General features: G+C 34.3%; 1 protein-coding gene across 4 annotated transcripts in view; it reads left to right on the top strand.

Moving 5' to 3' along the window:
• Positions 1–10630: 10630 nt before the first annotated feature.
• LOC136041770 (uncharacterized) overlaps positions 10631–17968 on the top strand; it is a 43814-nt gene continuing 36476 nt past the window's right edge. The window contains exons 1-2 of one of the 4 annotated variants that reach the window (XM_065726537.1): positions 10638–10873; positions 15566–15676. In XM_065726537.1, coding sequence (XP_065582609.1) covers positions 10801–10873; positions 15566–15676 — 184 coding nt within the window. In that variant the 5' untranslated portion in view covers positions 10638–10800. Of the gene's footprint in view, positions 10874–15565; positions 15677–17968 lie in introns of all 4 variants that reach the window. The other 3 variants (XM_065726538.1, XM_065726536.1, XM_065726539.1) reach the window with 3 other exon arrangements.

Here is a 17968-nt window from a genome sequence, read left to right as displayed (position 1 = left end):
TCACCTCCTCCTAATACCTCGCTCTTTACGCTAAAATATTTTTAGTAATTTCAAATATTTATTCTACGGCTTTTGTGATTCAGGGGTCATTCTTAATGAATTGGGACAAAATTTAAGCTTTAGTGTAAAGAGTGAGGTACTGACGAGGGGGTGAAACCCCTCAAATATGTAATAATAACATGAGAATACAAAAGTTCGTTACGTAAGCTAATTTAAAAGTTACGCATATCTTTAACTAATAAAAACATTCGTCAAAAATCAAAAGTTCTAGTTGCCTTTTTAAGTAACTAAAACTTCGGAGGGCAAGAAGGCTTCCTCCCCCGCTTCTTTTTTCTCAAAATCATTCAACCAAAACTATGAGATAGCCATTTAGCCAAAAAAAATAAATATGCATATTTCGTTTTAATTATTCCTCTGCGGAGAGCCAAAATCAAAACATGCATTGATTCAAATACGTTCAGAAATTAAATAAAAAAGAAATAAGTTTTTTTAACTGAAAGTAAGGAGCGACATTATAACTTAAAACGAACAGAAATTACTTCATATATGAAAGGGGCTGCTTCCTCATCAACACCCAGCTCTTTACGCTAAAGATTTTACTGATTTAAAAAGTAGAGTTGAGAGCAAGAGTCAAACTTTAGCGTAAAGAGCGGGGCGTTGATGAGGAAGCAGCCCCTTTCATATACGAAGTAATTTCAGTTCGTTTTAAGTTTTAATGCCGCTCCTTACTTTCAGTTAAAAAACTAGTTTTTTTTTAATTTAATCTTTTCAAAAATGGACCAGCTTGTGGACAAGTTCCGCAAGCATCGAGAAAATACAGTCGATTTTTTGTGTTTTTTTTCTTGTTTATTGTTTCCATTTTTATTTTATTTTTCTACATTTTGCACTCCTCTAAGTGCATTTAATGTATGTAAAGAGCGTCGAAATAAATTATTATTGTTACAGTTATTGGACCTATGAACTATACTGAGCGAAATGGCGATAAAAAAATTTGGATCGAGGGATTTTTGTGGAAAAAGGGGCATAGAGGGGGCTAGTTGTCCTCCAATCTTTTTGGTTACTTAAAAATGACGATATAACTTTTCATTTCGTTTTAAACGAGCCCTCTCCTGATCTTTTAGGACCATTGGTTCGATGTGATCACACGTGGGACAAAAAAATCACGCATCCGTGATCATTCTTCAGACAAAATTCCACATTTTCGCAGATGGAAACTTGAAACCTCTATAATACGATTCCCTGATACGGTGAATCTGATTATGTGATTTTCAATGAGATTCCACTGCTTTTGGTGGACGTTTCCTCCCTTCCCCTCCCCTTTCTCAGGCTCTTAACTTTTGATGGGTAATATTAAACTTAATTAATCTTATTTATTTCGAATCAGCATAAAAAACTAACTATTTTTTTGTGTCTATTATAATCAAATTCCGTTTTTTAGAGTTTAGATTACTATTGGACTGAGTTGCTCCTTATTTATAGTTTGTTACCTCGAACTGTTTGAAAATTTCACATAAGTTTTCTGCAATTGCCGTTTAAAAGAAGAAAATCTCTCTTTAATGATTCATCGATGGATTGTTAATTTCCATTCAAAATCTTAGATTAATTGAGGATTAGATTAGGGCGACTATGATCTAAATTAAGAGTAACATTTGTTTTTGGAATAAGCTGTGCTTATCTCAAGCATATACGGGGAGCACCCTGAAATCTATATCTCTTACAACGTTCCATTAAAAAAATCAATAAGAGCTTCCTAGACACTCTCTTTGTATTTTCTTTCTATGAATACAGCTTTGCCCAATCCAACTAACGGTTCCCAAGACCCCCCCCCACCTTATAAGTTCTTTGTTTGTGATCCAATATGCCTTCGCTTTTGAAACAAAATTGTACTTCAAGGTCATTCAAGAACTTACAAAATAAAAAGCAAATGGTAGTTGTTTTTTTTTTATGTAAACAAATGTGATAAACACAAAATTTTTCTTTGATTCTTTTGAGAGAATATTTATTATGTTCATCTGACAGATGTCGTAATAGTAGGATTATATCTATTATAGACCTGTAGCTACAAAATAGCTCTGACGATTTCCTTACAAAGATTTAGCCCCTCTCTTTGCCTCTAGTTTCCTTCATAACCCTCGGAGGTTTGACTGGCTTCAATCCCGAACAAGTGCAAAAAGCAATTCTGGGGCTTCTCACCAAGTTTGGTCGAGATCTTGTTCCCCTCTGACAGCCATGCTACTAACAGCCATGGGCTACATTGACATGCCCCAGACTATGCAAAACGATTTGGTGATTTGAATGCTTTATTATTACTTATTGTGTTTTTTTAAATGGGCAGTACGAGCCCAATCTTGGGGCCTGAGATACACCTGTTACTGCAATATAAAGGGAAGAGTTTTTAATCAATCTTGGGGCGGTGCAAGATATAATTAATTTTAAAATGATGTGTAGGAAAAAATATATTAGGAAAGTACAAGGAGACTGGTCTTCAATGGTATGTTATGCATTCTTTTGAGATAATTATCACTTATTGTAAAAATAGATTAAAAAATATAAAAAATGTATAGCAGAACATAAGAGATGAAAGGCTGACATTCTTACTACGCTCTTGTACACACCCCCTTAGCGTGACTCAGAAGACTCCGGTAATAGTTGAAAACAGTAATGCTATCGGGAAAGAACTCAAACTCCCTACTGACACAAACTCTACAGGTAATCTGATATTAGCTTAGAGTAACCATCCTCCAAGAATACAGATTAGTTTGGGCCGGGTAAGAGGATTTATTAAGCATGAGGAACAAGATTCAGTACTACTACTAGTGAAGCACCAAGCCGGTCTAAGGGCAACCAAGCTACATACACCGTTTCTACACATAAAGCTATTAAAAATCTCTCCCTTTACACTCTCCCAAAAAGTATCAGTTTCCCTTAAATCTTTCCGTACCAATTCACCCACCCCATTCGGGGAAGACCTCCTCTACCTTTTGGATCATCAACGCTTCAGTACCTTATATTACCACTGGTATCACTATAGTTTCCAATATTTTAATCATATTTCCAACCTGGTTGAACTTCGTTGAAATAAGGATGCTAGGGCTGTTTTAAACAAGTTTTTAAAAAAAAACATTATTAGTTTTAATTCTCGCATTTTAATGTAAGTTAATTTATATCATGAAAAGAGAAATCACCAATGCAACAGCACAAACACACAAAAAAAAAAAAAAAAAAGAGAGAGACAGACAGAAGCAGGAAAGGAAGACTGTTTTCCTAAATTAGTAATTAATATAGACCAGCACTTGAATGAGGCCTTAACCCTACTCATCCATACAATCACATAGGTCAAACAGCATAGCCACACACAATCAACCATAAAGAATAATCCATGGACAGGCAGTCATGTCGTCAATAAGTATAAGTCGTCATTTACCAAACAATAGAAAAAATAATATAGACAAATAATTCAGAGGCAACACCCAACATAAGGGCTCATCAGGAGAATACACTGGCCTATATAGGGTTTCGCCACTCTAAATTCTCTACCCAGCACAGTGTTGTGGCTACCACAGAATATCCATGGCAGCCCCACGTCAGGTATCACCCCCAAAATACATGCCTGTGAAAGAAGAAAATATAATCTGTTATCCTTATTACTAATCTTATCGAACTTTTTCTTTTTTGAAATAAATTTCGTTTGAGTTAGAATGCAAATTGTATCACATATAACTTTAAAATTATAATCAAGAGCTGTATTATTCTTAACAATCCAGAAAAGTTTGATTAAATTCCTCTTGGATTATATACTTTAAAATTATAATCAAGAGCTGTATTATTCTTAACAATCCAGAAAAGTTTGATTAAATTCCTCTTGGATAAATTATTTAGACATTTTATTACAGAATCATACCCCTAGATTCAAGTAGCTGGCATAGATCTATAGAAAGCGTATGTACATCTAATTCATTTTTTCTATTATTTTTCCTATGTCCTCTCGATCGTTTTTTACGTTTAGTAGGACAAGTAAAAGAAGGATGGTCCATAAAACCATCAATACATTTAACAACAACATGAGACATGTCACCATATTTTGCTACACGATCATTTAGCCCAAAAGGATAAGCTGTACCAAGAGTATGGATCCAGAAATCCTCCTGTTTACGTAGTCTATTATTCTTCTCTTCTTTATTTAAATTTTCTAATTCTAAATTTTCTAAAATTGTGATAGTTATATCAGATATGGAACATTTACCATTATTACAATGTTGAACTAGATAGTTATTAGTTTTTTCATTATTAACTGTTGTCTTATGTCCAGAAAATCTTTTATATATATTATTAGTTGTTTCCCCCACATATTGTACACAGCATTTATTACATTCTAATAGGTAAATTACATTGGTTGTTCTACAATTAACATTACCACGTAACTTGCATACAAAATTTTTATTATAAAATGTACTCTTAACAGAAGTCCGTGGGACAAAATGATCTTGGCAAAGAAAACAACGACTTTTACACTAACTTTCAAAAAATCGTTCCGAGTTCCGAGGCTAATATTTGTGTTTTGTTGCATAAAAAGTTATTGAAAATAAATCCAAAACAAACCAACATCCAAATCAAAATCCAACAATCAAAGTCCAAAAAACATGCCAAGGTCAATAGGTCAATAAATACATAAACAAAAACATGAAAGAACGTGAAATTTGCATAAGTGTCATCTCACCAATAATTAACAATATCAGGTTAAAAACCTGGACCAGGGTAAAGGTCTGTCGGGGAGAAAACTAAAAAAAATTTTCTTCACCAGCACTGGATCCAACCTGGAATAATATCATGAAAAGAGAAATCACCAATGCAACAGCACAAACATAAAAAAAAAAAAAAAAAAAAAAAAAAAAAAAAAAAAAAAAAGAGACAGAAGGAGAAAAGGAAGACTGTTTTCCTAAATTAGCGATTAATATAGACCAGCACTTGAATGAGGCCTTAACCCTACTCATCCATACAATCACATAGGTCAAACAGCATAGCCACACACAATCAAACAGCATAGCCACACAATCAACCATAAAGAATAATCCATGGACAGGCAGTCATGTCGTCAATAAGTATAATTCGTCATTTACCAAACAATAGAAAAAATAATATAGACAAATAATTCAGAGGCAACACCCAACATAAGGGCTCATCAGGAGAATACACTGGCCTATATAGGGTTTCGCCACTCTAAATTCTCAACCCAGGACAGTGTTGTGGCTACCACAGAATATCCATGGCATCCCCGCGTCAGGTATCACCCCCAAAATACATGCCTATGAAAGAAGAAAAAAAAAAACAGCAAATGTAAAACAACCAAGTAAAACCAAAACAAGCTTATCCTGTTAATATATCCCTCCCTTTAGCAACAATAGGTAAACTAAATATTATAAATTTTACCAAATCACAAATATTAACACATTGCAAAAAACCTGAATTACAAAGTTTGTAACTTGCAGCCCCTCCCCCAGGGACTGTCGGGGAGTAATTCATTCCCAAAGACATTGTTATTATGGTTTTCGACTAAGCGGAAAAAAATGGCTATCTCAAAATTTTGATCCGTTGACTTTGGAGAAAAAATGAGCGTGGGAGGGGGCCTAGGTGCCCTCCAATTTTTCTGGTCACTTTAAAAGGGCACTAGAACTTTTCATTTCCGTTAGAATGAGCCCTCTTGCGACATTCTAGGACCACTTGGTCGATACGATGACCCCTGGGGAAAAGAAAAAACAAAACAAATAAACACGCACCCGTGATTTGTCTTCTGGCAAAAAATACGAAATTCCACATTTTTGTAGATAGGAGCTTGAAATTTTTTCTATAGGGTTCTCTGATACGCCTAATGCGATTGTGTGATTTTTGTTAAGATTCTATGACTTTTACGGGGTGTTTCCCCCTATTTTCCAAAATAAAGCAAATTTTCTCAGGCTCGTAACTTTTGTTGACAAAGACTAAAGTTGATGAAATTAATATATTTAAAATTAGAATGAAAATCCGATTCTTTTGATGTATATTTTAGCATCAAAATTCCGTTTTTTAGAGTTTCGTTTACTATTGAGCCGGGTCGCTCCTTACTACAGTTCGTTACCACGAACTGTTTGAAAATTTATCAGCATGTGGAACTTCGTGTAAGTTTATCAAAGGGATTACCATCTCAAACGAAATCGAGATCGTGAGGTCACCGAAATAAAAAGACATTAATTTTAATCCTGCAATGCATATTCTGCGGTCCTACATAGCTGTGTCTCAGCTATCCGGGGAAATACCAGGGGTGTCGACGGGGGCATTAGGGGAACACTTGAACTCGTACAGATTTTGTTGCCTGGCACCTTAAGCCAGGAAAATTGATTTTTTCAGGTTTTCATTGAAAATAAAATAAATTGACCCTCTGCCCTAGATTGAAAATGTGCTACTCTTCTCCTCCGAATTTTCAATGAACTGACACCACTAGGAAATGTTAGTAGAAACTATGATCATTGTACATTTTCTCTTGGTGGTTAGTGTGTTGGTTTAGATGATTACAGGACATAAGGGCGCCAGTCTACGCTCTGAGATTCATAGAGACACAATAAATATTTTTCTACTCCTCATTGTTCAGAGATCATCTTGAATGAACAGATGACACCTTGAATCAGGGTATGGCTAATATTAATTTTATTCTCTTTTAGTTTCTATCAAATTTGGTATTAAAGTGATTTTAAAATTAATAAGCACAAAGTGAATCTAAAATTGTATTTTTGGTCATTAAGTCCAAATGGAGAGGGGTATAATTATGAAAATAGCCTATTAAAAAGGCCAATTAGAAAATTTTTAGTAGTTTCGTGGACGTATTACACCTTAACCTCATCTGGACTGTGCACTAATTATCGTCTATGTAATTGAAGAACCGTGGAGTCTGATGTTCCTCCAACCCCTCTGTGGCATTATTAGCATGAACATATTGTACAAACTACGTGTAGAGTAATCAAGGGTTCGGTGTAACCAAATATGGTAAACCATGAGTTTAATCTCTGCTTTAACTGGTGTTCAATAGTTTAGGGAGGTGGCAACGACAAATGTGACTTAACTAGCAACTTGAAAGGCCATGAAAGAAAAAAAGTGGAAACCTCGTATTCAAACTAATTAATATTTTTTATTACTCCACAACCCTACCATGAAAAAATTCGTACGCACGTCCCATATACAGGGTAAACAATGCAATTATATAATAGTGCATTGTCGTGTATGAATTTTTAAGGGAGGAAAATTTTGTGAATTTTTTTTTCAGGGGGGAGGGGGTCTAAAGGTCAAACAGAAATTTTTGAAGGGAGGAATATGCAAGCTTTCTATGAAAGGACATTCTTATAAATTAGGAGGTGGTATATCCACCCTAGCCTTTACAAATCAAATAATAGAAAATGACATTGCTGAAACTTAAAATAAAAAGAAATATTTTTATATGAAAGGAGTTGGTGTCTCCTTCAACCTCATGCTTCTTATGTAAAAGTTTCAATTTTTTTAACAATATTTCCAAAATTGTTATTATAGGTCAAGAGAAACTGATGAAAAGTTAAACTTCCTTTTTGACAATGCTCCAAGGATGAAAATTTCATTTAGTTATATTTGCCATAAAAATATGTATATATATATATATATATATATATATATATATATATATATATATATATATATATACATATATATATATATATATATATATATATATATATATATATATATATATATATATATATATATATATATATATATATATATATATAAATATTTTACAAAATGCAATCAGAAAACAAATGGTTTGGAATTAATTTGCAGCATTTTAAAAAGCTCTCTGGAAAGAACTAATTGAACTATAGTTTCAAGGGTGGTGGATATAATCAAACAGTTCGTGGTAACGAACTGTAGTAAGGAGCGACCCGGCTCAATAGTAACCAAAACTCTAAAAAACGGAATTTTGATACCAATAGTTACATCAAAAGAATCGCATTTTAATGTTGATTTTAAATATTTAAGTTTCATCAAGTTTAGTCTTAACCATCAAAAGTTACGAGCCTGAGAAAATCTGCCTTATTTTAGAAAATAGGGTGAAACACCCCCTAAAAGTCATAGAATCATAATGAAAATCACACCATCAGATTCAGCGTATTAGAGAACCCTATTGTACAAGTTCAAAGATCCTATCTACAAAAATGTGGAATTTTGTATTTTTTGCCAGAAGACAAATCACGGATGCGTGTTTACTTGTTTGTTTTTTTTTTTGTTTTTTTTTTCTTTTTTCCAGGGGTGATCGTATCGACCCAGTGGTCCTGGAATTTTGGAAGAGGGCTCATTCGAACGGAAATGAAAAGTTCTAGTGCCCTTTTTAAGTGACCAAAAAAATTGGAGGGCACCTAGGCCCCCTCCCACCCTCATTTTTTCCCAAAGTAGTCAGACCAAAGATCTGAGATAGCCATTTTATTCAGCATAGTCGAAAAACCTTATAATTATGTCTTTGGGGACGACTTACTCCCCCACAGTCCCCGTGGGAGGGGCTGCAAGTTGCAAATTTTGACCAGTGTTTGCATATATTTATGGTTATTGGGAAATGTGGAGACATTTTCAGGGGGATTTTTTGGTTGGGAGGGGGGGTTGAGAAGAGGGGAATTTTTGGAGAAATTTTCCATGGAGGAATTTGTCATGGGGGAAGAAGATTACCATAAAGGGGGCGCAGTATTTTCTAGCGTTATTTAAAAAAAATGAGAAAATAAATATGAAAAAAATTTTTTTCAACTGGAAGTATGGAGTAGCATTAAAACTTAAAACGAACAGAAAATTTTAAGCATATAAGGGGTTCACCTCCTCCTAATACCTCACTCTTTAAGCTAAAGGATTTTTAGTAATTTCAACTATTTATTCTACGGTCTTTGTGATTCCGGGGACAAAATTTAAGCTTTAATGCAAAGAGTTATTGACGAGATATTGACGAGTGGGCGAACCTTCTCAAATACGTAATAAAAACATACGAACATAGAAGTTTGTTACGTAGGCTAATTTTTAAGTTACGTATATCTTTTACTAATGAAAACGTTCGTAAAAACTAAAAGCTCTAGTTGACTTTTTAAGTACCCCAAAAATTGGAGAGCAACTGGGCCTCCTTCCCCTCCTTTTTTCGCAAAATCATTCGATCATAACTATGGGAAAGCCATTTAGCCTAATAAATAAATATGCAAATTTCGCTTTAATTATTCATCTGCGGAGAGCCGAAATAAAAAAATGGATTAACTAAAAAATGTTCAGAAATTAAATAAAAAAAACAAGTTTTTTTAACTGAAAGTAAGGAGCGACATTAAAACTTAGAACGAACAGAAATTACCCCTTATATGAAAGAGGCTGCTCCTTCTTCAACGTCCTGCTCTTTACGCTAAATTTTTTACTGTTTTAAAAAGTAGAGTTGAGAGAAAGAGTCAAACTTTAGTGCAAAGAGCAGGGCGTTGAAGGAGCAGCCCCTTTCATATACGGGTTAATTTCTGTTCGTTTTAAGTTTTAATGTCGCTCCTTACTTTCAGTTAAAAAAACTTGTTTTTTTTTTATTTAATCCATACATGAGACAGTTTGTGTTCGTTTGAAGATACTGCACCATTCATTGTTGCTTATTTCATGAAAAATATATTCAATTCAAAGTCGGGAGAATTAATGTTATTTTCTGGTTTTAAGCCGCGGTAGTTCCAATTGGGAGGGGTGATAAGGGAAGAGCAGTTATATCCTTAGATGTTTTGTCCTTATCTTCAGATTTTGAGTTAACTACTATTTTGCATTTTCATCGGGGAAAACATAAAAAAAGAATAATACCCTCTTCGAGATTTTGAAAATCAAATTCTATCGTATCTTCGTTCAAAAACTGAAAAAAGTAAACCCTTGTTTTCTCTCCTGAATATTCTTGAAATGACACATCTGGATAAAACTGATTTGATGACAAAGCTTAATTTGTCTTAATAGTCCATTATTTGTGTCTCAGGCGTCTTTTTAGCTTGGAATATTTTAGCATCAAATAAAAATTATGGGATTACGATTTTGATCAAAACAAATAGAAGAGTATTAGGACACAGTTTTGGAGACAACATAAAACATACGATTGCTGAAACAAGAACCTTATAATATACAAATAACCCTTTTCAAACAAAAGTCAGGGACGAGGTGTGAGGAAAGAGAGCAGAGAGGCAATAGCCCCGAGCCCCCTCGAGTATTTTTGACCTTCTCAATATTTGTATAGAATTTTTTTTGGTGTTTTCATTGAGAAATATTGCTTTCAATCAATTTAATTTTGGTGTTCTCTTTTTTGGATTTTTGCTAAGAAAGATTGAAAACAAGAGTAATCTGCCCTCTCCCCCGAAGGATAGGAAAAAAAACCTTACCCCTTACATTCTCGTAAATTGACAGAGGCAAGACCATATGCATGGACCTATGAGATGACAAATTGGATGTAGGCTTGGAAGCGCTGCAGAAGGAACAAAAAAACATATTTGTACACCCATGACATGTAATGTCGAACACCTTAGCGGAAATTCTCATCAGGAGATATCAAGGAGTAACGACTGTAAATTGGATTTTCATCATCTGGTGCATGGTCTAAAATAAACTCCTTTATTTAAAGTCCAACTTAATGTTACAATGAGCATTTTTGGTTGTTTTTGTCGTTTTGGAACAATGGACAGGAAAACGGTTCTGCTCTGTAGATACGGATTAGAGTGAGAGCGGTGTTCTTTTTTTGCGGAAACGATTTTACATAGTTTGTCAGTTACTATGGATTCACCAGTACGTATAGTTGGGGAAGTTAGAAAGGCAACTGGAAAAAATACTCAACCTACTCTTGCAGGTATTACTTTATTAAATGTTTGTACCTATCTAATATAGCAACAACACTCAAAAGTGACGCTGCGTAAAACTCGAAAACAAACCGGTTTCATTTGTCTGTATTAAGTAAGAAACAGTTACCTTTCGCTCAGAGGAAAACAAGTGGTGGGTGACAGAATAAATTTGACTTACATAACTTGGGCTATATATTTGCTCAATAGGGGGGGGGGACTAAAGTAGGTGGACAGTATGAAATTGGAAAACATTTCTCACTTCATAATATGCAGAATAATTGTAGCTAACACATTTTGCATGCAAACCCGCTATACTTCCCCCTCCCCCCCAAAAAAAATGTTCTAAAGTATTATATTTTCGTAATTTTTAGAAGGATTAACCTAACTTTACTTTTTGAGTGCTAATGCTATGACAGATAAGTACTTAAAAGTTTACTTTTTCTTAATATTGCTGGATTCTTTTTTGTATGAACTGTGAAAATACTTTGAGACCCAGGTTTTATCTCTTGTTTTCTTCAAAATATATATATTTTTAATTGCACTTATGATAGCTTGGTCGAAGTTTTTGCCAAGTGTTCGCAATTTTTTCTTAAGGGCTCTAAAAATTTTTTTTTTTCAAATGATGCTAAATCAGCTGACTTTCTTGATCTCGAAACACTACAGGTCTGTGAAAAAAAAAAAAAAAAAAAAAAAAAAAAAAAAAAAAAAAAAAAAAAAAAAAAAAAAAAATATGTTATGAGATATTATATCTATTCGTAATGCTTTTTAGAATCTTACTGCATCTTTTTAAATGTTGTTAAAATTGTAGAAAAGTTTTTTTTTTTCACGGCTCAATCAATCCGTTGTTTCTTTTACTGTTTAAAACGAGTTTTTTTTTTTATTGTATCTGTGACTACCCTGTCGAAGTCTTAAAAATTTCTAGGGTACAAACTAACTGTGATAGTACTGAATAATTAAAGATCTTAAATGGTCATTGAACAGTAATTTATTTAAAAACATAGTACATATACTATGTTTTATGCTATGTTTTATACACATTTTATACTACATATACCTGCAATATTCGCTCACGTACATTGACTCGGGACTTTTCCCTAAATTCAAGAATTTTGAAAAGCTAGAGCTTTGCTGAAAACGCAAAATTAACAAAAAAAACACAATTAGCAGCAGAAAAGTCCTAAAGTACCGATCAGAAATTTAATACCTATTTTTAAGGCCGTCAGTTATTTGTGCCTGCTTCTTTTTTTTTTCAAATTATTTTTCAACTATTTTTTTCAAAATTATCAAATTATGTTTGCAACTTTCATTCTCTCAAAGCCTCGAGCATGAACCATTTCCAGCAAAGCATATGAAGTCTATATTTGAGTTTCTCAAATCTAGTTTCTCTTAAGAAATCTGAGTTTCTCTTAAAGCATATTTGAGTTTCTCAAATCTATGAAAATGTTATTGAACCATTATTGTTTATTTGAACCAGTGTTACCAACACTTAAAGATAAAATGTACGACAAATTTCAGGAAAAATGTACCAAAGACAAATAATTGTCTTTTTTTTATTATACCAATTTTTAGGTTTCCAGCAAATCATCAGTTTCTCAAATCTAGAAAACTGCTATTGAACCATTATTGTTTATTTGAACCAATTTGTAGATATAAATTGTAAAAACTTTGAAGTAAGAGCTTTTGTTCATTTTGAACTCCATCCTTACTCTTTACTTTCATCAGGAAAACCTTTTCCTCAACTATTTTTGCTCCTTTTTGGGTATTAACAATATGCACAATAAACTTTATACACAGATTTTCGTTTACAGGTGAAGGAACTAAAGAAGCCGAAGTATGTAGACATCATGTATATAACACGGATTTCAAGGACATTCAAACGGATTTCAAATGCATAATAAATATAATTTATAAAAATTTGTGTAAATACTGCTGGATTTTTTTTTTTGCTGCATTTATGCAAAAAAAGAATGTTTTAGAAGAACTCAAATCATTGGCAATAAACTGTACAAAAAAAGAAAAACAAAGGAGTGAGCGAAAAAGTTCGTGTTGATAATTGTTATTTAATGCTATTTAATGCTATTTAATGCTTAAGGGCTTTTTGCGAGCTGAGAAGAGTGAAGTCTAAAGAAAATATAAAACATGATTATCTTAACACTATCTTTTCTATTTAAATTTTACCCTAAATGGGTCTATTGTCACGTTGAAAAGAAGACAAAGACGAGAAACAATCATGAGCCATCAAGGTAATGGCATTTTGAGAGGTTTTAGGCTCTTTAGAAATCACCATAAATATCTTGTGATAATACACTTTTATTATCAATATTAATCGAAAAAACAGTTAGAGTTTTTGATTCAATTTCAAGCGGTAGGTTTTCTCACTGGAAAGATTTTTATTGTTTTTTTTTCATAAACGATTGTTTAGACTTTCAGTAGTTACGGGCTTTAGTTTTTCCCTTTTAAGATGGTAGAGAGGCTGAGAGGGAAAATCTTAAAAATAATAAACCCGTGGTTATTGATTTTCCATCATTTAGATTGTATGGTACCCTGTTCATGCTTACCCGCGGTGAATTTGCAAAAAACACATTGAAATGAGCCATTAAATCTCTACGATGTTGCAATAGCCTGCTATTTCTGCCATTCAGCCTACGATTTATTAAACTTACAGAATGGGGGGGGGGGTGGATGGAGTGTGCAAAAGCCAGGACTTTCTATAAAAAAGGGGGAAGGTTTTTGTAGCCGGGATTGTGAAAGTATTCTTGGTGTGGTTCCTAGCTTTCTCAATCCTGCCATATGGCACTTGATGATGGAGGTATATAAATATATATATATATATATATATATATATATATATATATATATATATATATATATATATATATATATATATATATATATATATATATATATATATATATATCTGGGTAGAGAATTTAAAGTGGCGAAACCCTATATAGGCCAGTGTATTCTCCTGATGAGCCCTTGTGTTGGGTTGTTGCCTCAGAATTATTTGTCTTTATTATTTTTTCTATTGTTTGGTAAATGACGACTTATACTTATTGACGACATGACTGCCTGTCCATGGATTATTCTTTATGGTTGATTGTGTATGGCTATGCTGTTTGACCTATGTGATTGTATGGATGAGTAGGGTTAAGGCCTCATTCAAGTGCTGGTCTATATTAAACACTAATTTAGGAAAACAGTCTTCCTTTTCTCCTTCTGTCTCTTTTTTTTTTTTTTTTTTTTTTTTTTTTTTTTTTTTTTTTTTTTTTTTGTGCTGTTGCATTGGTGATTTCTCTTTTCATGATATATATATATATATATATATATATATATATATATATATATATATATATATATATATATATATATATATGTATGTATGTATGTATAAATAATTAAGTTTTAAATGATATCTTAAACAGCTGTCTATGATGGTGCAGAAACTTGCTATTTTCGCTTGTCAGCAGCCAATTTATGAAAAATATTAAGGGGGCTGGGAGGCAAAAAAAGGGTGCTTAAAACCTTAGGTTAAGCTAAAAGATTATAAATTGGGATCAAGTTTTTCTTAGCACTATAAAACCTTAGCGTAAAGAGACGGGGGTTTAAGAAGGGGACGCCCCCATCATGTAATGAAGTAATTTCTTTCCGTTTTAGTTTTTGGTGCCACTCTTTGTGTTCATGTGAAAAAACAACTTTTTATTTTAATCTTAATTAAGCCAAGTACTTTCCCAATATTTGTTTCATGTTGACTATTCCGAGCACTTAATGGATATGTTTTGAGGATGACGGATCATTCCTTTTACGTGCATTTGTATTGTGCATCGTTTTAGTTTTGTTTTCTATCAGAGGCAACCCTTAATATTTTTTTTTCCAGATGCGTTTCATATAGAAGGGGTGGTAATATAAACTTCGGAAGGGGCTCATTCGATTGAAAATTGAAAATTCAAGTGGCCTTTTTAAGAGTCAAAATTGATCGGAGGGCGAATAGCCCTTCCTTCCCCTTTCTCGCCTGAAATGCATCCGCTTGAAAATTTGATATTGCCATTTTGTTCAAAATAAGCTAAATATCATGTAATAATTCCTCCGGGGTTGACACAACCCCTAGAGTAAGGGTTGTAAGTTATCCCTTTTGCATTGTATGATGTTTATGGAAGGGTGACTGCTAAAAACTTCCGAGGAGGTTCATTTGATTGGAAATCAAACGCCATCATAGCCCCCAAAGGCAAGGATTGTAAATTGTCTAATTTCTTCATTTTTAACATGCAGGATTTATTATTGAGAAAGGGAGAAATGTTTGATCGTGGGCGCGTCCAAAAAGACTAAAGGCATTTAGGTGAAATTATCTGGAATCTTGAGGGGTATGGCGACCTAAATAAACAGATACTATCTGCTTCAATGTTATCAAAAACGCATATCTGCAAAATTTCAGGAGTGTTTAAGGGTATTAATTTGAATCTTTCAGTGCCACTACTACTACTATTAGTGCGGCTGCAAATGGGACTAGTTGCTTGCAAAATTAAAACCCACGTTGTGCATGCTGATTGTCAAACTGGTGCATCAGCAATATGTCTGAGGGCATTAAGTTGAATGTTTCAGGGTATGTTGAACAGCGCTTGATGTTTAAGGTGATTTTAAACGAAATAAAAAAGCACTATGTGCACCCAGGTTATCAACACAGCAAACTTGCAATATTTTAGGAGCTGCTAAGGGTCAGAATATTCAATCAAAAGAAGCTATGTACATTTGGGTTTTGAAGTGCTCATCTGGAATGTCCCAGAAATGGCTTAGGACATTAAGAAACTTTCAGGGTATGTTGAACAGGGCTTGATGTTTAAGGTGATTTTAAACGAAAAAAAAACACATCATGTGCACCCATGTTATCAACCAGTGATGTCACTTACTTGAAGTACTTTTACTTGAAGTACTACTTAAGTAAATTTGACAATTACAAAGTACTTAAGTAATGTTGTTGAGTATAGTAATGTTTGAGTCAGTTTAACTTGCGAATGAAGTAATGGATCTCAATAAAAGTTAAGCCAAAGATGCCAAAACCATAAAACACATAATGTTTGGAGATGAAGACGTTAGCTTAATTAGGGGTAGGGGGCTTTAAGTGCTAAAAAAAAGTTGAGTTTTTCATTTAATTCAGTGTAACTTACGAGAGATTGATGGATCTCAGTGAAGATTGAACCAAAGGTGCCTAAGACCGTGACAGGCATCAAGTTTTGAGATGAAAACCCTAGCTCGAATAGAACGAGGGGGGGGGGTGGATTTTAAGTGCTGAAAAAAGTCAAGCTTTTGGTTTAATTTAGTATGACTTGCGAATGGATCAATGGATCCAAATGAAAGCAAGACCAAAGATGACTAGGATCAGGCTCATATCGAGCTCTGAAATCACAAGCCCTATCTAAAATAGGGCGAGATCCAGGGGGTTTCAAGTATTAAGAAAGTCGAGTTTCCCTTCAGTTTAGTAGGGCCTATAACTACTTCCGACCATTGCTTGCCAAAAGCCTGGAAATAACCCTTTTCCAAAATAGGTCATACTGAAGCCAACCTCCAAACCATTATTCCATCCCCAGAGAAAAATTACTTTGTAAGGCACTTGGTATTTACCAGGTGACATACAGTGATCGCAAATTCTGTCGGTCTGTCAGTCCCGGTCTTGCTAGTTTAGGAAACAAATAATTGCTAGTTTAGGTACTTCCAGATAAGCTAGGTCGATAAAATTTTGCAGGAGTGTCAGGGACCAGACAAGATTAAATTTGAAATAGTTATTTTCCCGATTCGACCATCTGGGGGGGGAGTGGGAGGACGGTTAATCTGGAAAAATTAGATCGGATTTTAATTAAATTTTATATTTAGAAGGCTATCATGTCTCAGAGCTCTTATTTTAAATTCCGACCGGATCAGGTGACATTGGAGGGGGAAACCTAAAATCTTGGAAAATGCTTAGAGTGGAGGGATCGGGATGAAACTTAGTAGGAAAAATAAGCACAAGTTCTAGATACGTGATTGACATACACAGAACGAATTCACTCTCCTTTGAGGATTTGGGGGGAGGGTTAATTCTGAAAAATTAGAAAAAAAGGAGGAATTTTTAACTTAAGAAGGAGTGATCGGATCTTGAATTTCATCGGATGAAATTTTATATTTAGAAGGACCTCATAATTCAGACCTTATGTTTTAAATCCCGACCGGATCCAGTGTCATTGGGGGGATTTGGGGGGGGGGGACCGGAAATCTTGGAAAACGCTTAGAGTGGAGTGATCAGGATGAAACTTGGCGGGAAGAATAAGCACAAGTCCTAGATACGTGATTGACATGACCGAAATGGATTCGCTCTCTTTAGGGGAGTTGGAGGGGGTGTTAATACGGAAAAATTACAAAAATTGAGGTATTTTTAACTTAAGAGCGGGTGATCGTTCGTGAGGTATTTTTGAATTTGATATTAAGAAGGAACTCATGTTTCAGATCTCTTATTTTAAACCCCGGCCAGTTCTGGTGACATTGGGGGAGAATTGGAGGGGGAAACCGGAAATCTTAGAAAACGCTTAGAGAGGAGAGATCGGAATGAAACTTCATGGGTAGAATAAGCAAATGTCGTAGATACATGATTGGCGAAACCGGATTGGATCCACTCTCTTTGGGGTAGTTAGGAGGGTCCAGTGCTTTGGCGAGTTCGGTACTTCTGGACGTGCTAGGACAATGAAAATTGGTAGGCGTGTGAGGGACCTGCACAAATTGACCTGGTAAAGTTCATTTCCCCGATTCAACCATCTGGGGGGCTGAAGGGAGAGGAAAAATTAGAAAAATGAGGCATTTTTAACTTGCAATTGGGTGATCAGATCTTAATGAATTTTGATATTTAAAAGGACCTTGTGTCTCAGAGCTCTTATTTTAAATGCCGACCGGCATTAAGCCTCTGATTTTTCTTTTAAATTAATCTATTGATTCTTATAATTTTGCTAGAGCTCAGGCCATATGAGCTCTTGGCTCTTCCGACCTCGTCACAAGTGCCATATGAGCTCTTGGCTCTTGTTTCATTCCTTTTTTCTCAGAAAATTTTCGACTTAGTCTCATGGTTTTTGCCACTTCATGGT

Source organism: Artemia franciscana, unplaced genomic scaffold (genome assembly GCF_032884065.1).
Source record: "Artemia franciscana unplaced genomic scaffold, ASM3288406v1 PGA_scaffold_37, whole genome shotgun sequence".
Lineage (NCBI taxonomy): Eukaryota > Metazoa > Arthropoda > Branchiopoda > Anostraca > Artemiidae > Artemia > Artemia franciscana.
This window is presented reverse-complemented; position numbering and strand designations above follow the sequence as displayed.